The sequence below is a fragment of the Anabrus simplex genome, chromosome 2, assembly GCF_040414725.1.
Source record: "Anabrus simplex isolate iqAnaSimp1 chromosome 2, ASM4041472v1, whole genome shotgun sequence".
Lineage (NCBI taxonomy): Eukaryota > Metazoa > Arthropoda > Insecta > Orthoptera > Tettigoniidae > Anabrus > Anabrus simplex.
Window position 1 is genome coordinate 637,725,455 of NC_090266.1, and position 25,263 is coordinate 637,750,717.

General features: G+C 39.2%; 1 protein-coding gene across 5 annotated transcripts in view; it reads left to right on the top strand.

Moving 5' to 3' along the window:
- Positions 1–25,263, top strand: part of LOC136862981 (spermidine synthase) — a 281,341-nt gene that overhangs the window by 37,259 nt on the left and 218,819 nt on the right. For all 5 annotated transcript variants that reach the window (XR_010859107.2, XM_067139285.2, XM_068225830.1 and 2 more), the window contains one exon: positions 14,254–14,392. Coding sequence is in view for 4 of the 5 variants with exons in the window: in XM_068225830.1 (XP_068081931.1) it covers positions 14,254–14,392 (139 nt within the window). In the remaining variant the exon portion in view is untranslated. The remainder of the gene's footprint in view (positions 1–14,253; positions 14,393–25,263) is intronic.

The window sequence follows — 25,263 nt, forward strand, 5'->3', positions numbered from 1 at the left end:
TGACTTCATCTAGTTTTCACAAGTTGGGCTGAGTGGTTCAGACGGTTGAGGTGCTGGCCGTCTGACCCCAACTTGGCAGGTTCGATCCTGGTTCAGTCCGGTGGTAGTTGAAGGTGCTCAAATACGTCAGCCTCGTGTCGGTAGATTTACTGGCACGTAAAAGAACTCCTGCAGGACTAAATTCCTGCACATCGGCGTCTCCGAAAATCGTAGAAGTAGTTAGCGGGGCGTGAAGCCAATTACATTAATTACATTTGGCTTTTAACAAGCTGAGCATATCAGGAAAGAAAAGTGTCCTGGTGACATTTTAGTCGCTCAATACAGGAATGTCTTTGGGTGCTGTGACTTTTACTTTATTTTTTTTGTTTGTTTTTGCTGTTTGCTTTACGTCACACCGTCACATATAGGTCTTATGGCGACGATGGGACAGGAAAGGCCTAGGAATGGGAACAAAGCGGCCGTGGCCTTAGGTACAGCCTCAGCATTTTCCTGGTGTGAAAATGGAAAACCATCTTCAGGGCTGCCAGCAGTGGGGTTCAAAACCTTCTACCACTAGAACAGCTGACATGGAAAAATGATTTGAAAATTCAAACAAATTCATCTTACGTTAAAATCTTCAAAAAATAAACTGTAGACTTTTCCGATATATCACCAGCATTTTTCCGGCTCGCCAAAATCCATTTCTCCCTAGTTTTAGCGTCTTTGGAACATGTATAAACAATTTGTTTGGTATGGTATGCGATGTGCTATTGCACATCGGAACTCTACACCATTTATAAGTTTTCTGCCTCATTGTCTGCGCAGGATTCATTTTACGTCTAAAATATACCACTCAGATTATTATCCGATGTATAGACCTCGAATTTAACCATACTAGACACTAACGTAAAGTAGAAATACGCGAAGTGTATCCTGCTTCTCACAGCGCACTATGTGTTATTTCGTCTGCTAATTCAGTCAACCTGTACGATGACGTCAGACTAATGAGATCGCGTACTTGCGTGACGTGACATTTTCGTAGATTTTTATCATGTTTGGAGTTATTATTTGTACATTCTGATCACATTTTTGAATTCTGCACGAAATTTTGAATCGGATTAGCATATTTTTAATTAAAACCCCGGATCATGCATGTTCCCTATTATAACTAGTTAGAAACTGTGAACACAAATAAGAGTCTCAAGAATGGAGATTTCATTTATAAGCCCTTTTCTATACATCAATTGTCTGCACGCAGTCTGAATGCCATCTACAAGCCTCTGATACCCTACATAGACGTGACATACTGGAACGATACCAGCCTACTTGTAGAATGTGTGCAACTGCTAAAAGCCTCTCAAGATGCTGGTCACACAGGGCATGAAGCAAGGAATCTAGAAATAGAGAAGGAATTAAGTCATGCGGGTATTACAGAGTAATGGCTCTCCAAAGCAAGACCTCGCCTGTAAAGTTAAGCATCGGTCACGAGTGACATAAACCAACTCGTTGCACATAATGTCGCAGACGTGTCATCACGTGTGGAAAGAATTATCTGTGACAAGCTGACTTAGTAGTAATGGTTCCTTATGCCTCTAGCAGCAAGGGATATAAGTATTTACTCACTGTCATTGATGTGTACTCTAAGTTTGCCCTTGCAGATCCCATGCGTGATTTCTACGACAGGTGTTTAAGTCAAAGAGACATTCAAACGTGTTGTTCAGCATTCAAAACGCTGCCCATGTCTTCTTCAAGCTGATCAGAGTAATGTGTTTTACAAGAATGTTTTTTCTTCTTATCTCAAGTCGCTTGGCATTCGTCATTTTGCTACGTATAGCAATCTCAAAGCAAGTGTTCCAGAATGCTTTAATCTGACTCTCAAGACAATGATATGGCGGGAATTTACGGATCATGGCTCTTGTCAAAGGATTGATCGTCTACCTAGACTTGTGCCTACCTACAACGATGTCTAATCACACCATCAGCATAAAGCCTCGTGTTATCATGAAGAGACCATGCTTAGATGCTAGTCATAGTGTGACCGAAACAGGTAATTCTCAGTGTCATTGCTTTTAATAGGATGATTTTATTTGCATCAGCAAACACAAGTCTGTCTTTGCAGAAGTATATGCCCCTAACTGGAGTGCAGACATTCTTCAAATCAACAGAGTTAAGCCTACCATGATCTTTCAGGGCAGCTTTTCGTAGGGCGATTCTACGTTGAAGAGGTGGAGATTGAAATGCCCGGAAGTTGGGAGCCAAAGGTCACATAAATGAATCCCTTGAATATTAATAGAGCATGATAATTCTCTCTCCCAGGGCATGCACAAAAAGCTGCGTATTGTTACATCTGCTTTGGTCCTTACCTGACCCTCTGAAAATGATTAAACAGATAGGAACTGCACCTAGATTCTCCAATAACTTTTCCATAAATTGAAATAAACTGCTCAGCTGAGTGGCTCAGATGGTTGACCCCAACTTGGCAGGTTCGATTTTGGCTCGGTCGGGTGGTATTTTAAGGTGCTCGGATACGTCAGCCTCGTGTGGGTACATTTTCTGGCATGTAAAAGAATTCCTGTAGGACAAAATTCCGGCACCTCGGCGTCTCCTAAAACCGTCAAAAGTAGTTAGTGGGACGTAAAAACAATAACATAATTGAAATAAACTCTCAATGTTCTAACCTAACCATGATCTTTACATTTGCATTTCATCAACACAACAAATACAAAATATTTTACCGGGCGGTTAGGGGCACGTGGCTGTGAGCTTGCATCTGGGAGATAGTGGGTTTGAATCCCACTGTCAGCAGCCCTGAAGATGGTTTTCCATGGTTTCCCTTTTTCACACCAGGCTGTACCATAATGAAAGCCACGGCCGCTTCCTTCCAATTCCTAGGCCTTTCCTATACCTTCGTTGCCATAAGACCTAACTGTATTGGTGCGATGTAAAGCCACTAGCAAAAGCAAAAATAAATATTTACAACTGCTGGAAGACTCCCTATATACATTCAATAATCATCAAGCAAAATGCAGTTAGAAAGGGTTGTAGTACCATTTGTAGTGAGCCTGATGACCAGTAGTTACAAAGCATAGATGTAGATAATTGCCCTTCACTGTTTCTGTGTATAGACACAAATTGCTGGCTCTCACCATTAACACATGGTATATCAATATGATACTGTACTTCTATTTTTACTGACACTAATACTTGGTTTTAGACACTCTTTCGCTTGCACAAACGCTCTGTTTATCTATGCCTTGAAACCATGCCATAGATTAACAAAAGTTGCCTTGAGATGTTGAAGACCAACACAAGAGTTGTATTAGCATTAACAAGCAAACAACACTGATCCGTTCGTCCATAATAAAACGTACACTCCGTTAATGTTCACAGTCAAAAGACATAGTAGATAATATTCTCAGTAAACTCCTCCATAAATTGTTCCCGAGTGGTAGTCATGTTTGCTGAATCATGTTCTCTCAAGGTATAAGTAGACTTCCTCCTCCCCACTCCTTGATATCTTCAAGCTCCTGCCAGCCTGTCTGTCCAATCATGAACAAGAAATATCCAGTGCCAAGGTAACACATGGCCAGGACGAATAGAAATGAATAGTGTGACGACTCCCTCTGAATCACATGTTAACAAACACGGTGTACATGTTCTCCGCCACCTGCAGCGCTGCTGTCAATAAAAGGTCCAAGTACGCACGCTTTTCTTCGGCTTACTGTGGAAGTGTGTAAACAGTTTGTTGTCTTTTTCTGTAGTTTTGTACATTCTCCAGTTGTATACGGGCAAAATAATTGGTATTAACTGAACTGAAAAGTGAAACAAGATTAAGCATTTGAGAAGTAGGACGTATACTTTGGCATATGCTTCAATTTACTACGGCATGTGAATATGCCTACGGGTTGTAATTCGGGTTACAATAAACATTCAAGTGATAAGCGCCATTTTTGTTTCACCCCCAAAAGATCCCACTCTGTTCTCAAAGTGGTCAAAGGCTATCCCACATCAACATCTGCCTTAAAGTGATAGTACCCTTAACATAATTTTTCAGTCAGATTAGAGCCATGGCAAAAGCTGTTGTCAAAGAGAATGCCAAAATCACAAGTACTGCTCAGGAAAAATATTACAGCACGCTTACCTTTGATCAGCCACTATTATCCTTTTTTTTTTTTTTTTATAGTGGCCTTATGTCGCACCGACACAGATAGGTCTTACGGCAACTATAGGATAGGAAAGGAGTTGGAAGGAAGCGGCCGTGGCCTTAATTAAGCTACAGCCCCAGAATTTGCCTTTTGTGAAAATGGGAAAACACGGAAGACCATCTTCAGGGATGCCGACAGTGGAATTCGAACCCACTATCTCCCGGATGCAAGCTCACAGCTGTGTGCCCCTAACTGCACGGCCAACTAGCTCGGTCCACCATTATCAAGTTGGGAAGATGAACAAATAATTCCTTTCACCAGTTCAAAAATTAATGTTATTCATCAGTTCTGTGGGTATATTGTTAAACATGCAAGCAAAATGATAGGCTGTACAGCATGTAATGGTTCTATGCAAAACAATACAGAGGATGCCCTAACAAGTCTAGAAGAATATTCTAACGCATCCAACTATCTTATTTACCCATCGAGTGAATTATTATTGATGTTTCCTCATGTAGAGGAAGTTGTGAGAAATATTAGTGTACAAGAAGCATTATGGGGCAAAATATTTCAAGAATGCCTGGATAGTTTACCTTCAATTACTGTTTCTCATAGACTTGGGTGCTGTACTGAACATGCTCAGGACTTGGTACCAAAATTAATTTTTCATTACATACGATGCCGATTTTATTTCCGAATAAAAGAAGTACGGAAAGAAATGCAAGCTTTTACGACCTCAAAACATACCCGAAAAGTGTCTAAGGTGACCAGTTAACTGACTGATGGGGTGAGGTGCTGGTAAGATTCATTAATTTGAGCATGTTAACATATAATTTAACTAAGTAGTTATGTAGGAATTACATATGTATGACATACCCTACGTAACATCATGTGGGTGCCTGCAGAGTTTTAATATGTTTATATTACGTAGCATGTACACTAACAGTTGAACATGTGTTTTTTTTACGGTTATAACTGATAATTGCAACTGAGTTTGATTTTGTGGTGAATTAATGAAATATGACTTAGCTCTATACACACATACCTGTTTGAGATATTCGTTAAGACACTGACGAACCAATTTCAGAAGTAATGTCATGAAATCATTACTAAATGTAAAATATTTCCTACGCATTTGTCACATATTACTTTCAAGACAAGGAACACTATATCTTAATTTGCACGAAACATAGGTTGCACATAAACACAGTCATCGGTCAGTAAAGGGAATGCACATTCCTGAAACATAACAATAATAAATACACAGTTTTAAATAATTTATTTAAACGATAAAATCCAAATTAAGTCACATCAGATCTCATTTAAAATCACATGTTCAGGGACAGCTGATCCCTGGTTACGTACACCAGCACCGCATAGTTTAGGAACATATCAAACAGCAGAAGTCGCCACACCATGTACTTCTATTCGTCCTGACATGGCTATAATCCTACCACGCCCAAAGTTTGACTTGAGGAAATGCATGTGTCAGGCTGGACTCTCCGCTTGACTCACTTCGAGGTTTTTCTAGACCTGGAAATAGCTGGGTGTTTCCCAACTGCCCCTACAATACAAATTACTAATATCTAACATGGAGACGTTCCAGCTTCAAATATTCTTACATTAATACACCAATAAAATAATTGTAATAATCAGGGTTAGGATTTTTAGGTGCAAATTTCATAAGAAAAAAGGAAGGGAAAATGTGCTCAAATAAGGCAAAACAGGGACAAAATGTGCTGGTTTATTCAACTAATTCAACGATTTCTCTTTCCTCTATTCTGGTTTATCGAATTACAAACATGTACATCAAATTATCACTCATCAAAAGAAGGAAAAAACATAAAGCTGTTGTACTTCAAGGCATTAAGCATCTCTACATTTTTAAATAGTAAGTCCGTTTCTACATCCACAGAAACCAGTGGGGCAAACCTTGCATTCACTCGGAATGGCAACACTACAGATGTGGCAAATTCCTCAGTGTCTGGATTCTTCTGAAGACTAGACTCAAGTTTGTCGTTGGCAAAGCCATCTAACTGCACCCTCACAGAAGTTAAAATACCCCATTGTTTTTCCTTTTCCAGACCTTGTTCTTCTAATCGTTTAATAACTGCAGTCAGGTACTTGTAACTATGGACACAATATAGTTCTGTCTGCAAATTATGTATTTTCTCCAGTAACAGAAGTTGCTGTGCCTTGGAAATTGCACCTGCATCGGCTGTATCCAAAGAAAGCACAAACTCTCTAATTTTGTCAAAATTCTCACACAACATAGCAGCACACTCAATCCACGATCGCCAGCGAGTAATGACCAGGAAATTTGGAAGGGGCAGGCCACTGGTTTCCCTGTAGGCAACAACACGACTCAGAGCTTTCAGTAGGATCTTCTTCAGGGCAGTGATGAATTGATTTGCGATGTTGTATTCGTTCCTTGTGGGATTCACAAACCCTGTGAAGGGCATGAACCAAGCATGTCACTTGCTTCAATTTAGGAAATAAAGGTTTCAATTGGTTAACAGCTGAAACCCTGTATGGAGCATGGTCCGTAACCACAAAAAGAAGTTTTTTTAGACTCGATACCAGTAATCCAGAGGTTTTGGCAGAAGTCCATAATTGATTGCATTACTGTACTGGCATTGGCTTTCTGCAGCTTATACATTTTTAACAAAATGAGCTTATCATTCTCCCCTGCTAAGGGAAAAACTAAAATATTCAAAACATATCGTTCCATTGAATCTGGTTTCATCCACAATGATTCCCACATTGCAGTCAGACACTTTCTCCTTGATTCTTTGTATGGTTTCTTGCTAAACATGCTCCATGTAGTTTTCTCTTAAAGTACTCTCATTGGGCATTGACATCTTTGTGTATTTTTCAAGAAATCCCTTGAAGGCTGGATGGTTCACCTTGTTGAGTGGAATTCCTGCTTGTGTAAGAGCTGCACATAAATCAGTGTTTAATTCCTTCAAATTTTGGCTTTTTGAAGAACTCTGCTGAAATGCATTTCGTAATAGAGGTTGCTGCGATTTGTTTGCTGGTGTCTTATTCATTTGATGCTTAGAGCTGGAAATGTGTTGTTTGATGCGATCTTGCTGGTGTTTTTCATCTAACAATATTAGTACATCGCATAACAGTTCCATTAGTGTCTATGAAATCTTGTTTGAATTCTTGAACCAGAGCAATAAAGCAGGCACTGGACACCTATGGCATGGTAAAATTTAGTAGTACACTAATTTAGTAATGCAACAAAGTGATAACACCAGTTCACTTGCAAACTCAATGAGACTATTGAAATTGAATTTCCTGGTAAACTGTTTTTTTTTTTTCTTTTCAGGAATTTTCAAACTTCAGGAACAATGTCATCAAAAAGCCAGTTCTTAAAGAAAAAACTGTCCATCCCGCACTTTTTTGTGGTCGGTAAACCACTGGCATTGAATTGTGATTCACATTTTTTAGCGCTCGGGGATTCTTGGATTTCTCTACAATGACAAGAAGAAGCATGCTACAAACAATAGCAGTTAGCCTGTTTTTTTTTTTTTTTTGTAGCCTTTGGCCAATCTTCAATCTTTGATGTTAACGTTTTGCTCAGAAGCATCTGGTAAAAAAGCCAAGTTTCATCGGCATTATAAATTTGATCGGGTGTCAGTTGCTCAGATAAAACAAATTGTTCAAAGTCCTTTTTAAAATTTTCAGCCCCAGCAACCTCACTAGATAAGCTCTCTCAAGTCAGAGTAAGTTGGCGAATACTGTACCGGTTTTTCCAGTGCTCAAGTCACCCCTGCCTAGCAGTGAGGATTCGGTAACTTTTTGTTTAAGCCCAAAGCTTTTTGGACTAAGGCCTGTCCAGATATAGACAAACCATGTTCTTGCTGAGCACTGTACCACATGAAGAGTGCATATTCTGTTTCATTATTTGCCTTTCTTACTGCTCCTCTGCTCCAAACTGTCCTTACATATCGTTTTACACCAAAAGTATTCAATATCTTTTCTTTGCTTCTTCCCATCAGACGCTGTTGAAGTTCCAACTCCCAATTTAGCAGGTATTTTATTCAATGCTTACTCCTTATCCATTGGTACAATTACCTTTTTTCGTTTCAATGCCATTTCAAACTTTTACACTGAAATACACTCCCAAACAATTTGGTACCAGGTGAGTTGGCCGTGCTGTTAGGGGCGCGCAGCTGTGAGCTTGCATCCGGGAGATAGTGGGTTCGAACCCCACTGTGGCAGCCCTGAAGATGGTTTTCCGTAGTTTCCCATTTTCATACCAGGCAAATGCTGGTGCTATTCCTTAATTACGGCCACAACTGTTTCCTTCCCACTCCTAGCCCTTTCTATCCTATCGTTGCCATAAGATCTATCTGTGTCGGTGTGATGTAAAGCAAAAAAAAAGCACCAGTTTGGTCAACACCACTCCATTCCACTGTGAGCTTCGCTGCTATCGAAGTTGGTCGGAACCCTTGATAATGCCGAGCGCAGTCTTCGGCGAAACATCGGGACCATCACATGCTCCTGCATCACGACCTGCTAGAATGCAGAACACCAAGATGATTTGTAACGATGGGCGTGTTGACCTTAATTGCTATATCTTCTGCATTTCTGTTTCCAAACCCGTGTAATCCAACGATGCCATCAGATGCCAGGCTGCTCCTACTTTTGCATTTAGGTCCCCAATAATTATGGCGTTTCCTTCATCAATTCAATCTTCTAAGTCTTCAAGGAATGTTTCCTTTTCACCTGGACTGCATTCTGTCTGTAAGGCATACACTTGCACTACCCTATAATTTGTGGGCTCCTGCACAGGTAGTTCCTATTATGCTTGTAGGAATCTTCTGTCACAGCACCCATGTCTTTTGTCAGTGAAAAATCCCATGCCATTTTTGGCCTCCTCTTACAGTCCGCTCCAATATAGTTTGTAGCTACCTCTGAGAGCCATACGGCCTTTCTCTATTTTGTTTCGCTTAGTCCCAATATGGATATGTTTCTCCTTTCCATCATATCTCTATGAATAGTTCTGTTGTTTTTTTTTTCTTTTTGTTTTTTTTCTTTTCAGTTAGAGTCAGGATATTCATGGTCCTTTGTCTTACTTTCCTCTTCTTACAAGTTTGTCTATCTTGGGAGCCATATTGGCCAAGAGATCTGCTTGAAGCCTGTGTCCCATTTGATAATAATTCAAGGCTCGTTTTATGTTTTAAATCAATAAGAGACTCTACCTTGGGCTTGCTGGGCCTTCCTTGGTTCTTCGCATTAGTGTTTTTTATGTGCTAAATGGCCAGCCCTTGACAAGCATTTCCTCTTGTCAGTAAGATCTTTGGTTTACCTGTCATTACTCAGGAGGTTGATTGCAGTGGTTACCCACTGGGCAATGGGGTTGACACATCACTAGTTGTGATGGTATGCAAATATTTGACATGTAGAACATTATTTGGAAGAAATCAGCAGAAGGCAGGAGAATGTTTGCTTTTTGTTTAAAGGGGCCTAATATCTCGGTTGTCAGCCAGAGGCAGGAGAAAATGAGTGATCAGTGTACTTTGACATGGTTTAGCAGTCAGTTACCATGTACACAAATATGTATTGGACAATTTTATCAAATTAAATTTAGAACGTCTGCCCCGTTTCTCTGTGTGGTTGGGTATGAAGTGAGATGAATTTTCGTAGCAAATTTTTTTGACTGGATGCCCTTAATGATGTCAACTTTATCAGAGAAGTTAATGAGATGAAATGAATTACATGATATATGATAGTAAGTAGGGAGAAGGCGAAACCCGGTGCTGGCACATGACCTACTCTTGTTGAATTGGACCAAGTGGGTGTTGCCATCCGAGTGATGAATCACCTTCAACAGCGTCATATGCCCTAACTCCATATGAAGACTGCAAAGAGGCTTTTAGCATGCAATCTAGTAATTAGAAATTGTGTACCACCACCTCTCCTACCCTGCCTGCCAACATCTGATGGTGAAAATTTGTCCAACTGACCATGGTGTCAGACCATATAAACTTGACGCCTTAGGACCAGGTGGGCTTTAGACAACAGGGTACACTTGTTTAAATTAGTGTGTAGGAATAATCTTTTGACCGGTAACATGACCTATGCGGTTTGTTTACTACAATATTCATATATATAAAATAACTTGTCCTGACTGACTGACTGACTGACTGATTCATCATCGCCGAGCCAAAACTACTGCACATTAAGAAATGAAATTTTGGGGATACATTCATATTAAGATGTAGGTCCTCGCTAAGAGAGGATTTTTGGATATTCCGATGCTAAGGGGGTGAAAAGGAGGGTGAAATTTTAAAATGAGTGTATCTATATCTCAGAACTTAAGTTTACAGATGTAAAAATTGGTATACAGAATCATCTTTAAAAATAAGGAAACACGTATTTTTTTGTTTTCACAAAATCCCAATAGGAGGGGTGAAAAATGGGTTGAATGCCTTGAATTAGGATACCGGTACATATATCTCAGAAACTGAAAATATTACAGACCTGAAAATTGGTACTTTTGATCTCTTTTAAAAATAAAGAAACACAAATTTTTTTGTTTTTGGAAAATCCAAGTAATGGCAGGGTGAAAAGGGGTGAATTTTTAAAATGAGTGCATCTATATCCTAAAACTTTGAAAGTTTACAGATGTAAAAATTGGTATTTAGAATCTTCATTAAAAACAAAGAAACACATATTTTTTTGTTTTCGGAAAATCCCGATAGGTGGGGTGAAAAAGTGGTTGAATGCCTTCAATGAGGATACTTATATCTCAGAAACTGAAGATATTACAGACCTGAAAATTGGTGTTTGGGGTCTCCTTTAAAAATAAAGAAATATGTATTTTTTGTTTTTGGAAAATCCAATTAATTGGGGGGTGAAAAGGGGGCAAATATTTAAAATGAGTGTATCTTTATCTCAAATCCTTTAAAGTTTATAGATGTAAAAAATTGGTATTTAGAATCTCCTTTAAAAATAAAGAAACACGTATATTTTTGTTTTTGGAAAATCCCAATAGGAAGGGTTGAAAAGGGTGAAAATGGGTTGAATGCCTTTAATGAGGCTACTTATATTTCAGAACCTGAAGATATTACAGACCTGAAAATTTGTATATGGGATCTCCTTTAAAAATAAAGGAACTCGATTTTTTTTTTTTTGAAAATTCAATTAATGGCGGTTAAACAGGAGTGACAAATTGGGGTGAATATTTTGAAAGACTATATTTACAGATTATCTGAGAAACGTAAAATGTTACAGACGTAAAAAGTGGTATTTGGAATCTCCTGTAAATGTAAAGAAACATAGGTGATTTGTTTTTGGAAACTCCTCTTAAGGGGAACTAAAAAGGGGAGAATTTATACAGTATATCTCAAAAAAACTTAACATGTTACAAAAGTGAAAAATAGTATTTTTTAATCTCTATTAAAAATAAAGAAACGTGTACTTTTAGTTTTCGGAAGAACCACTTGGGTGGAAGGGGGGGGGGGGTGGTAAAAGTAATTGAAAATGGTGTTGAATTCTTTTTATTAGGCAATTGATATCTCAAAAATGAAGATGTTACAGACGTGAAATTTGATATTTGGAATCTGCTTTAAAAGTAAAGAATCACGTATTCTCAGCAAATCCAGTGAAAATTGGTGTTTGGGGTCTCCTTTAAAAATAAAGAAATATGTATTTTTTTGTTTTTGGAAAATCCAATTAATTGGGGGGTGAAAAATTAATTGACTTAACTGTATGAGAATACTTATATCTAATAAAAACTAAAGTTGTTGCAGACGTGAATATTGGTATTTGGATCTCCATTAAAAACAAAGAAAGACCCGTTTTGGGGGAGAAATAATCTTGGAGGGTGGGAGTGGAAAGGAGTTGAATTCCTTTCATGAGGACACAAATCAAAAACTGAAGAAGTTAGAGTCGTGATAATTGGTATTTAGAAGATCCTTTACTATTAAAGAAACAAGAACTTTTTGCCAGAAAATTCACTTCGGAGGGGGGGAGGGGGGGATTTTGAAAGGAAGTGAAAAAGTGAATTATTTTTATGGGGATACTATATCTCAAAACTGAATGTAATAGACGTGAACGTTGGTGTTTGGAATCTCCTTTAAACATAAAAAACCCGCCTTCTTTGAAGTCTATTTTTGGGCGGGGGGGGGGGGTAAATAAACTTAACGGCGGTGGGGTGTAAAAGGAGGTGAGACCAATTGATTTTACTGTTCACAATGTACTTATAAGGAGCCTCCGTTGCTCTGGCGGCAGTGCGTCGGCCTCTCGCAGCTGGGTTCCGTGGTTCAAATCCTGGTCACTCCATGTGACATTCACGCTGGACAAAATGTAGGTGGGACAGGTTTTTCCCCGGATACTCCGGTTTTCCCTGTCATCATTCATTCCAGCAACACTGTCCAATATCATTTCATTTCATTTGTCATTCATTAATCATTGCCCCAGAGGAGTGCGACAGGCTTCGGCAGCCGGCACAATTCCTATTGTCGCCGCTAGATGGGGCTTTATTCATTCCATTCCTGACCCTGTCGAATTACTGGAAACAGGATGTAGATATGCGATGCACTTATTCTGATCATAAAGCGATCATTTTTTATTTTTCCTGGATTCGTTTTCAAGAGCCATCTTTTTCTTCGGGGAACGTTCTTAGATTAGAGTAGATTAATGAGATTGACCGTCCAATTGTTCACCTCTATAATAAGGTCAATAATGCACGGAAGTATGTCATTCGTATCGTCAGAAATCCTGCACACTTGCCCACGCGCGACAGTGGTGCTGGTCACATTGTCAACAATGGCAGCAGATGTAATTTACCGCCAAGTAGCTGTCTTGGATCTTGCTGTGGGGTCCAGAACATCTCTAATAATAATAATAATAATGTTCTGGACAGTCATCAAATGTGCGGATCGCGGAGGAAACGGGTCCTGGACTGGTAATGACTAAGAACGCAGTCCGGCCGCGGGTTCAGTACCGCCAAGGCACCCAAGACGACACCACGCTGGATCTCCTGAAGGATTTGATCCATATTAAAAATGCTTATAGGAAAAGATGGCAAAGATTTAGGGACCCAACTAATCGGGTGGAATACCTGGACCTAGCCCTGGCTGGAAGTACAAAATCGATTGCTGGTAAGAAACATTGAAAAATAGGAGGAAACTTGCCGTAATCTATTAGAAAACGAGTCAGATCGTGAATTTTGGCGGATTCTCTCAAAAAACTAGTGAGATCGCGAATTTCGGCGGATTATACAAAAAACAATAAGCATTTAATTATAAATTTCAGTATAATACTGTAGCGAAGCACGGGTATCTTGCTAGTGTATGTATATATATATATATATATATATATATATATGCAGGTTTTTTCCAATCCATCTGATGGCATTATGATAAAGTTCTTCTTTATATCATAATATTCAACTTGTTTTAAAGAAATAAATATAGAAAAGGTCTGCTGTTCTCTTGGAATTATTTCACCTTGAATTCCCTTTTGGTAACTCTCAAATGTATCTTACAGTTCTATCATGACCTGGATTCATTCAGATTTTTCACGAAATCATGGATTTTGCGACTGAATGTTTATTGCAATCAACAAATAATTGCACATGGTTCATCCATCATACCTAATTTAAACTTTTAAACTCTTGTGTGTCTCTGGAACATTACTGGTTTCATAAATTTCCTTTTAAATTGAATCTTGAAGAGGCAAGTGTAATGGGATGAGTATATGGATTATTTTATTGGAAATTTCAATGTGAATCAGTTTGTAGCATAAAATTCCATACAATATTCCTCAACTTTGAGAGCATTTGTGTCAATAGATTTGTGAAAGCTTGAGGAAAAGTTAAGAGACAGAATGATGGTATTTGTTCATAAATGGAAATATCACTTGTTTTCTGTCTACATGGCTGACTGGTTAGAATGATGATTTTTGGCCCAAAATTTCCTGGGTTGCCCTTTCACTACCCAAGCATCACCAAAAATGTGTATGTGTTAATGCAGTGTTACCACTGCCAAAAAAATAAGAATGTGTTTTTAATCTGATAGTTTTTTGATAGATAAGTTGTCTTGTTAATTCTCTTCTTTCTCAATACTGATTTTTTTAGAAAATTTTAAATTTGTATTATTTGCATGTGCAGCACAGGTTATGGATGCCTTGAAAGAAGGATGGTTTAGTGAGCTTAGTCCCCTTTGGCCTGGAATGAGCCTTTCATTGGAAGTTGACAAGGTGCTGCATTCAGAGAAGTCAACATACCAAGACATTCTGGTGGTAAAAACGTAAGTGTCTGTTCTTAACTGAGCTATAATAATGCACTGGTTTATTTTGTTTAGTGTACATTGGGTCCTCTGATTGTTTTTGTTTCACTATCGGTTTTTCATCATCATTTATTGTAGATTCTAGTCGGATACATTTTTGAAGTTTTAATTTTCATTTTGTTGCACTTTGTACCATTAGGGGCTGATAGGCCCCTTTAAACAACATACATCATCATCATCATCATCACACCTATCCTTTTAATCCCCAGTCTTACTTTTCTCCAATTTAGGCAGAATAATTAGATTTATACATCATGTGTGAAATTTGGCTTAAATGTTTACGATATTAATGCAGAATCTCAGCTGAGATCTCAGCTGTCAAGCTATTGCTTCCTGGTGGGGGGGAAGGGCAATATGAGAACAAGCTAGAGTGACTGCATGATGAATTCTAATGTACTATTTTTTTGTCATTGTCACAAAGAGGTTCCTTATACAGCGATCAACCGGTATATGTTCTTACACCACAGTACACTTAGTCCTATAAGGTTTTATCTTAACTTCGCAACACTTTGTGTGTAACCATAAGAAATTACCATTTGCTGAGAAAAATGGCTAAGGGGAATTTTTCAGGCATTGTCCGGTGTAATTTTAAGATTTCCTTCCGATAGCACTGTATGTTGTCTTCTTCGCTTCTTATTAACATTTCCTGTTTCACAAAATTTGTTAACTAAGCTGTGAACCATCTCATGACATGGAACTCATACCCCTGGGTACTTTTCTTGAAATCTCTTAATACCGCGGACATGTGAATCATAAATGAACGCTCAATGTGGAATAGAATAATTAAGCCTATTATTATTTTCCATTTATTCGAGCTTCACTTTGCACACAGATGTTGCTGTCTTTGAAAAATGAAACAAACTGTGTTGAGAGACAATGCCAGAATCGGTAGTCCTGCAGGCTCCCTTCCTCTCGTGCAGCTGTCGGTATAGTCACTCCCCCCACCCCTCTGGTTTTGAGTAATTGGATGTCTCAGTAAAATGTCACGTACAGTTATTCTGTGTTAGTCATATAATTTGACAATGTGGTCACAAGACAATGTACTATTTATTCACCCGTGACATATCATGAATTCTCATCTGAAATACATAAGGCTGTAAATATCCCTTGTCGGCAGTGTCGCTGGGAATTACTGGCACTGCACACACTTGTTATAAAGTCCAGCTTTCAAAGCCTTGCAGCCAGGCAAACTGCAACAAAATGGGTCACGAGAATCTAATTCACGAAAAAAAAGGCTAATATATGCTCTTATCAATAGTAAACCTCAAAATGAATGGGGTTAATTTTTCATAGCATTGGCATATAACCAGCTGCCTGTGGCTATGGGCCTCATTCTTGTGGTGTGCTATAATATATAATCGAACGTTATGATATTGGGAAATTTTTTAGTAGATACACCCCTGCTTGAAACCCTTGTACTTCACCTCAAGAGGGCCTCTCCATGTCCTGGGGATATACTCAATAGCAGGAATAGTCCAAACTATAAAACCTCTCAGTTCCTTCATAAATTCTTAGAGAAACACTTCAAATTCCACAATACAAACCCCGTAAGAAACTCAACCGAACTTTGCAATTCATTAAACAAATTTAGTTTACAACAAAACCTTGTTTTATGATCCTTTGACATTACTAATATGTACACAAATATCCCTGTCAAATGACACCTGTCCAAATATAGCACATTAAGCAAAATAGAGATTGATGAATGCTTAAAATTACTCCGTTTTGTTATAAACAATAATTACTTGACTTTCAAATAAAAAATTTACAAACAAGAAGGTTTAGCAATGGGCTATCCATTATCCAGCATTATAGCCGATATCTATATGGGTGATCTCGAACACAGAAAGATAACTAATAACATCAAAAGGCTCAGCCTATGGCATCGCTATGTTGATGACACTATAGCAATCATTGACAAACATCTCGACAACAGTGACAACATAATATTGTTCCGTAATAGTTTAGATAAAACCATAAAATTGCTTAGGAAGGCGAGAGCAATAATTCCTTAAATTTCTTAGATATTAAAATCACACAAGTTTTAAACAAGTTCGACTTCCAAATCTACAGAAAGCCCTCCTTCACTCCAACAACCATAAAAAACAAATCATTACATCCTAACTCGCATAAGAAAGCCACTTACCACCGTCTAGTATATAGGGCATTAAAAACGCCTTTGTCTTCTAACAGTCTAAAAAAAAGAATTACAATTCATAAATGAAATAGCCAAATTCAACTGATTTTTATGCGGACATGATTAATAAAATCATCAACAAAGTAAAATTGCAACTAGCCAAAAATGTAACCCCATTAAAACCCACTAAACTAAAATACGCTAAGTTCACGTTTACCAACCATAGCATTCAACCGATTACCAATTCTCTAAAAAAACACACAATATTAAATAGCATATACAATAAAAAACACCGATCATAATTTATTTTTTAATCATAAGTCAATTAACGCTACAGATAATCATTATTCTGGATCAGGTACATACAGATTAAAATGCTTTGCATGCAATTTTTCTTACGTCAGCCAAACTGGCTGCAGTTTTTCTACCAGATATGCTGAACATTACAATGCTCAGAAACACCATAAATTTTCTGCAAGGCCAACCACATGAGGGACACAGGGCATAAATTTACTACCATAGAACATGATTCATATTTATCTTAAAAAGAATTGAGAAAGGTAAACTCATGACAAAGTACAAAAACATATTCATATTTCTTGAGCAGCAGTTCAACAAAGATAGGAACTTAAATGATGTCATTGATAAAAATAGTCATTTGTACGAACAGATTGCAATACTTTTGCAAAAGTCAATTCCCCTCACAAGTAAATTTTTAAAAATTTTCGACCTCAAATCAGTAAGCACTCCCACCATTCCTATACATAATACACTCTCCTCTTCTCCCCCCCGCCCCCCGCTAGCAGTTCCCCTTCAAGCATGACAAGCAGGCCCATAACCACACCTTCGCAAGCGAAACCCCCTCCAACGGGATCCCACCGCTATAAATCGTGCAGTAAGAACTCTACAGTTGCCAGCAGCTCATAAGATCACAACACAAGTTACTCTCGCTACAAGCCAAGTGGTAAGTTTGCACGTTCATCACGTAATTTTCATAGTTAGTCCTTTACGTTAACACCATGCTTCTGGTTTTCAACTACAGACTTCACCTTAGAATCAACGGTCAATATGCTTACCTACACACAACTGTAACATCGCCCCTTTTGACCAGCACGTCAACAATGCTTGCAATTCATGGTAACTTCAAAACACCACATCAAGTGAGATGGTTCAAAGGAGTCCAAATCAAATTTTAATATCAACTTTCACACCACCAATAAAGTGAAAATATTATACCACATGCTAATGACATTTAGCTTACGCACATAACTGATTATTCATTAGTTCTAAGACCACCATTTAATGACATTTTAAGGGGGCTGATACACCTGGAATGCATGCATTTTGTAAATTACTATATATCTATGGAAACATAAGAGGGATTTGAATTAAACTTTGTACACTTACCATCTTACTAATAAAAAGTCCTTATACAGTTGATTAATGAGATAACATTTAACAACCACTACAACGTCTCGAAACAAATTCTAAACCTGAAATCCAAAATCCATAATAGCAATGTAGTAATAACAAAAGCAGATAAAGGCAACACCATAGTAATAATGAGCAAACAAGATTACATAGATAAAACAGAAACCTTTCTATCAGACAAAACCTATACTATAATTAATAAAGATCCAACAAACAAAATACAGTGCAACTTAAAGAACCTTCTTAAAAATTGTACTTTCATTTTAAATGATCAAGATTATCAGAAATTAACCATAATGAACCCAAAATTACCTACAGTAAGATCATTACCCAAAATTCATAAAAAGGAGGTCCTCATTTGACCTATAATTAATAGTATGAATAGTCCTACCTATAAAACTTCTCAATTCCTACACAAATTCCTAAAAAAACATTTCAAATTCAACAACTCCAACCCCATAAAAAACTCGATCGAACTTTGCGATTCCCTAAATAAATTCAGTCTGCAACAAAACCACGTTTTATGCTCTTTTGACATCACCAACATGTATACAAATATCGCTATTAATAATACTATTAACATCATAAGGAACAATCTATCGAAACATAGCAAATTAAGTAAAATCGAAATTGATGAATGGTTAAAATTACTTAGTTTCGTTTTAAACAACAATTACTTCACCTTCAATAAAAAAATTTACAAACAGGAAGGTTTGGCGATGGGAGAATATTAGCTGATATATACTTAGGTAATCTCAAACACAGCAAGATTATTAACAACATCAACGGACTCTGTCTTTGGCATCGTTATGCCGATGATACCATAGCAATCATAGATAAACAAATCAATAACAGTGATCACATATTATCTTTCCTTAACAATTTGGATAATAACATTAAATTCACTAAAGAAGATCAAATCAATAGCTCTTTAAATTTCTTAGACATCAACATCACACGATTATCAAACAAGTTTGACTTCCAAATATACAGAAAACCCACCTTTTCTCCAACAACCATAAAAAATGATTCTTTACATCCCAACACATAAAAAAGCCACTTATCACAATATATAGGGCATTAAAAATCCCTATGTCCTCCAGTAATTTAAAGAAAGAATTACAATTCATTGAAGAAATAGCTAAATTCAACGGATTTAATACAGATATAATTGAGGACCGTTTTTTCAAAACTCGCTCCATGCAAAATCATAATTTTTCAGGAGAGACAAAAAACTGGTTAGACAATAGAGTGAAAATGAAAATGAAAAAAAAAAATGAAAACCTACAACCTGTTTTCCAGTCATTGACCGGGTCAGGGATGTAATGAATGAAACATATATAGGCTGGTATTACAATGGGGTCGCCACTCCCAAGGTGATTTATTAATGAGTGATAAATGCTATGAAATGATAATGGAGAGTGTTGCTGGAATGAAAGATGACAGGGAAAACCGGGGTACCCGGAGGAAAACCTGCCCCGCCTCCGCTTTGTCCAGCACAAATCTCACATGGAGTCACCGGGATTTGAACCACGGTATCCAGCGGTGAGAGGCCGACGCGCTGCCGTCTGAGCCACGGAGGCTCAGACAATAGAGTAAAAAGGATAATTTGACAAAGTACATCTTAAACAGTTTATTTGTTAGTTACAATCTGATATAAGTATAGCCAAAAGCACAAATTTGAATAGTTTGTCCAAAAAAGGTAGGGGTAAATGTTTTTTTTTCAAAGCTCGCTCATTGCATAATCCTATTGAGTAAAACTTTCCTCCACAGCATATATAAAACAAATTTTAAAACATATTATGTCAGAATTTACACACAGACATTATCACAATACTATAAATGAAGAATGGTAGTGGTAATAGTATATACGATACCAGTGTTTCAAAATTTAACAGACATAAAATTAATGAATCTCTTTCTTTATTAACTAGACCTCTTTATTTCTCAATCAGTTTCCCCAACTTCTGTATCCTCCATCATATCACTTATATTCAGCTTGTTCTTGGTATGTTTTCCCTTAAGAACCACTTCATAGAACTCTTAGCTTCCCCAGGTATTTGTATGAATTTCATTAACTTCGCCAAATCTTGGCTCTTTTCCTTACTAACGTGATTTACTATTTCCATTTTTAGAGCCAAGTCAATTTCTTTGGAGGAAATCTTTCCTTTATTGAGTATTTCTACAATGGTTGATTCACCACTGTATGTGTATCGAACAGCGATTTGTACCTTGGAGTTTTCATGTTTCCTGTATTGAATGATGCGGGTTTTGTGATGTTGAAAGGTAGTTTCCCTTTCAAAATCTTTCTTGATTTTGCCTTCAGATCATAGATGTTCCGATCTCACTTGTCCGTGATCACTGAGTAGGCTATGATACTCTATAGGCCATGGTCGGCCAACTTACTGGCGTGTGATGTAAGAGAGATCGTGTGACGTCGGAGAGACCATGTGACGTAAGAGCGCAGAAGGTGGGGAGCCGCTGTCGTAGACTGGAGACGAAGAGACAGCCTCGCTTCGTAGTAAACACGTGAAGTGCCATGCATGCTGATGGCTACGGCTTTTATACACTTTTCACAAAAATCCACACAAATCCTTCTTATTTAAAAATGTATCTCGTAGTTCTCTATCACGCTGTAAATCTAATAACTCTAACTGTAGATCTAGATCAACGTTATCTGCAACAAGTGAAAATGGCGTGGTTAGAAATTGAATACAAGTTTCCAGACACTCCAAATTGTTAAATCTAGGATCAAATTCCGAAAAAAGGTTTTTATGATTTTGACATACCTATCAATATCCTCAGCTGTATGGTGTTAGTGGTACAGTACATAAGTATGGACGAACCGGGCACATCACGGTGCGAGAAGCTATCTACGCCTCCGATCTTTTTATCTTTATGGGAAGATCCATATTTATTTGTTGAAAATGATAGGATTGCTACAGCTAAATGTTTAGTGTGTAGAAAAGAGCTACAGTATATAAAAATATATAATTTACAACGCCACTACAGTTTGTATCACGCTGCAGATTATGATCAGTATCAAGGCGAGGAAAGGGTACGTGTGATTACAGAACTAAAAGGTAAATTAAATAACCATGTTGAGCATTCGATCAGTGAGTCAGCAGTTTGACTGAGTTATAAAATTTCATATTTAATTGCAAAGAAAAACCGTTCAGTGGTGGTGAATTCGTAAAGGAATGTTTAATTCTAGCTGGTGAGGAGTTTTGTCTAAATATCATTCAAGAGTTCGAAGCTACCAGCTTGTCCGCGCACACAGTGTCGATGAAAATTCAAGACCTATCTGATGATGTCCACCTACAATTATTAGAACTGACAAAAAGCTTCCGGGCATACTCCTTTAGCAATTGACGAGGGTACAGATATTTTTGACACGGCCCAGCTAGCCGTTTTCATATGAGGGGTTGAAAAAACTTTACAATTTGGGAGGAAATTCTGGATTTAGTGCCTATGAAGAATACCACGAAAGGCATCAACATTTTCAACTGCATTGTAAGTGTTGTTGAAAATGCTTCTTTGCCATGGAACAAACTAGTTTCAATAGCAGCAGATGGTGCGCACCTTCTATGTTAGAGCACAATTCTGGAGGTTTTTTTTAATGCTTTCATTCCCCACCTGAAGGGCGGGGCGGTCCCCCTAGACCGTGACGCGATCTCTCGGGCCAAGAGAGGTGAAGAGAACTGATAGGTGTGGTAAATGAAGAAGAGGGAAAAAACGGTGTGAAAACTTGAAGGAAGTGCTATGGGACTGAGTTTATGAGGGTGTGCGGGAGGAGTGAAACATGATGAGTTTTACAATTCGGAGTGATGGATGAGGTGATACAATTCTTAATGATGAGTATGATGTGCCTAAGTTGGTCGGAAGTAGGGTCCGGGGTAGCTATGGGAGGTTAGGAGCTGGAAGGTGGTGGTGATGTTATGGAGAGATAGAATGAGGAGGCGAAGAAGGTCATATGTTTGGAGAGGTACGGGGATGGGTCCAGTTGGGAGAGGGTGCGGAGTTTGCTGTGGATATGGGGGAACACGGGGGAGGGTTGGCTGGGGGCGGCGGTGTGAGTTGTTTGATGGTTGGCGGTTGAGTGGGGGTAGGGGTGGGGAGTGGGAGGGCTCCACTCGATGGCGGTGACCATATACTTGCACGCCGGTATTGATGAGGTGCTGGGCATCTGGTGGCGCATCGTGAATGTAGGTCCGTGGGTGCTGTGAATTCTTATGGCTCTACGTACATTGACTCCAGTTTTCCGTAGTTCTTGGATTATTTCTTTCTCGGTGATATCTGGAGATATCCCGCGTAGGACGCAGCTGAAGACGGCTGGTGGGGGCGATTGTTGTTGGTTTGCTGGTGGTGAGAATTCGGCATCCGGCGGAGAGAACTGTGGTTAGGTGGCTGGGGTCTGCTGGGATGGGGGGGTGGGGGGGGATGATGATGTCAGGCAGGATGATGACATTACTGGGGATGGGTGGTAAGTTGTGACGGTGGTGACTATGTCTGGGAAGGGGGTACATGTTGACGGAGTTATGGTTGTGAGGGTAGTTGTTGTTGTTGTTGTTGCTGTTGCTGCTGCGAAGGTAGGTAAGGTTGGTAGGGGCGATGGGGGCGCCTGGAGGATGGGGATGTGATAATGGTCGGCTTTTAGTTGGTTCAGGATGTATGGGGGGTTGGCACTACTGCGTAGGTTTTATTATGGATGTTTGCTCCGGTGGTGAACAGGCGGCGTTGGGCTTCTTCTCCTTCTAGTTAGACTAAAACGTGAGTAGATGGTGCTACAGTCTGGCCATCCTGTAGTCTGAAGGCGTCAATAACTGGAACGTCGGCTGCTTGGAGGTCTTCATATATGTGGTCTTCGGGAATGTTGAGTTCCCCGCCAGGGATGAGGCAGTAGGTCATGATGAGGGGAGGCGACTGCCAACTAGGTGTCTGCCTGTTTATGTTTATATTGGGCCGACTGAGTGGGCGATTAAAGGTGATGGCCACCCAGCCGAAAAAGTTAGGGCGTGTTTCTATGCGTTTTCCGAGTTTTTTGGTTTTTTCCTCGCGCCTCGCCCCCCTCTCTCTGTCTGTTCTGGAGTAGTTGGGCTCATAATATTTAAAAAAAAGGTTTCCCCGATGGTTCATGTTTGTGGGTTACTGTAGTCACGTCCTAGTTCGTGAACCATGGGCAACGGCTGAGTGGCCTAGTAAGTGGTCCTGAGAGTCGGGATACCAGTTGCTATGGAATGGGAGTGGGCATCTCGGACATATTCTGAGTCGTGGTCCTCCTTGTGCTCAGGTGGCTAGGACTATACAATTCACCGGTGGTCCATAACCCGTTAGAGGAGAGATCCTCACTTGGACTATGTGCAAGTAGGGCAGCATCCTGCTTCATGAATTTACCGAGCTCAGAACACTTTAAGCAAGCCTCGAACCTATGGGAGTAATGGAGTCCCACTCCCATTTGACAGGCGAGGGACTCCTTGGAAACAACTGGCGAACGAAATGGAATTCGATGGGGAGCTATCAATATTAATGGGGCTTATGGAAGAAAGAAGGTAGAGCTGGCTGAGTCAGCAAAGAAGATGCATCTGGATGTGCTAGGAGTAAGTGATATTCGGGTAAGGGGAGATAATGAGGAAGGGATAGGAGATTATAAAGTGTACTTGACGGGTGTTAGAAAGGGAAGGGCAGAGTCTGGGGTAGGGCTCTTTATCAGGAATACCATTGCACGCAACATAGTTTCTGTTAGGCACGTAAATGAGCCAATGATGTGGGTAGATTTGTCAGTGGGAGGAATAAGGACAAGAATTGTGTCCGTGTATTCACCATGTGAGGGTGCAGATGAGGATGAAGTTGACAAGTTTTATGAAGCATTGAGTGACATCGTGGTCAGGGTCAACAGCAAGGATAGAATAGTGCTAATGGGCGATTTCAATGCGAGAGTTGGGAATAGAACTGAAGGATACGAAAGGGTGATTGGTAAATGTGGGGAAGATATGGAAGCTAATGGGAATGGGAAGCGTTTGCTGGACTTCTGTGCTAGTATGGGTTTAGCTGTTACGAATGCATTCTTCAAGCATAAGGCTATTCACCGCTACACATGGGAGGCTAGGGGTACCGGATCCATAATTGACTATATCTTAACCGACTTTGAATTCAGGAAATCTGTTAGGAATGTACGAGTTTTTCGCGGATTTTTCGATGATACAGACCACTATCTGATCTGTAGTGAACTAAGGATCTCTAGGCCTAGGGTAGAGAAAGTGAAATCTGTCTGCAAACGAATAAGGGTAGAAAATCTCCAGGACAAGAACATTAGACAGAAGTACATGGATATGATTAGTGAGAAGTTTCGAACAGTAGACATTAAGCAGGTTCAGGGTATAGAAAGTGAATGGGTGGCATACAGGGATGCTGTAGTAGAAACAGCAAGGGAATGCCTAGGAACCACTGTGTGTAAAGATGGGAAAAGGCGAACATCTTGGTGGAATGATGAAGTGAAAGCAGCCTGTAAACGTAAAAAGAAGGCTTATCAGAAATGGCTCCAAACAAGGGCCGAGGCAGACAGGGATTTGTACGTAGATGAAAGAAACAGAGCGAAACAAATAGTTCTTGATTCCAAAAAGAAGTCATGGGAAGATTTTGGTAATAACCTGGAAAGGCTAGGTCAACCAGCAGGAAAACCTTTCTGGACAGTAATAAAGAATCTTAGGAAGGGAGGGAAAAAGGAAATGAACAGTGTTTTGAGTAATTTAGGTGAACTCATAATAGATCCCAGGGAATCACTGGAGAGGTGGAGGGAATATTTTGAACATCTTCTCAATGTAAAAGGAAATCATCATGGTGGTGTTGCAAACAGCCAAGCTCATGGGGAGGAGGAAAATGATGTTGGTGAAATTATGCTTGAGGAAGTGGAAAGGATAGTAAATAAACTCCATTGTCATAAGGCAGCAGGAATAGATGAAATTAGACCTGAAATGGTGAAGTATAGTGGGAAGGCAGGGATGAAATGACTTCATAGAGTAGTAAAATTAGCGTGGAGTGTTGGTAAGGTACCTTCAGATTGGACAAAAGCAGTAATTGCACCTATGTATAAGCAAGGGAACAGGAAGGATTGCAACAACTATCGAGGTATCTCATTGATTAGTATACCAGGCAAAGTATTCACTGGCATCTTGGAAGGGAGGGTGCGATCAGTCGTTGAGAGGAAGTTGGATGAAAACCAGTGTGATTTCAGACCACAAAGAGGCTGTCAGGATCAGATTTTCAG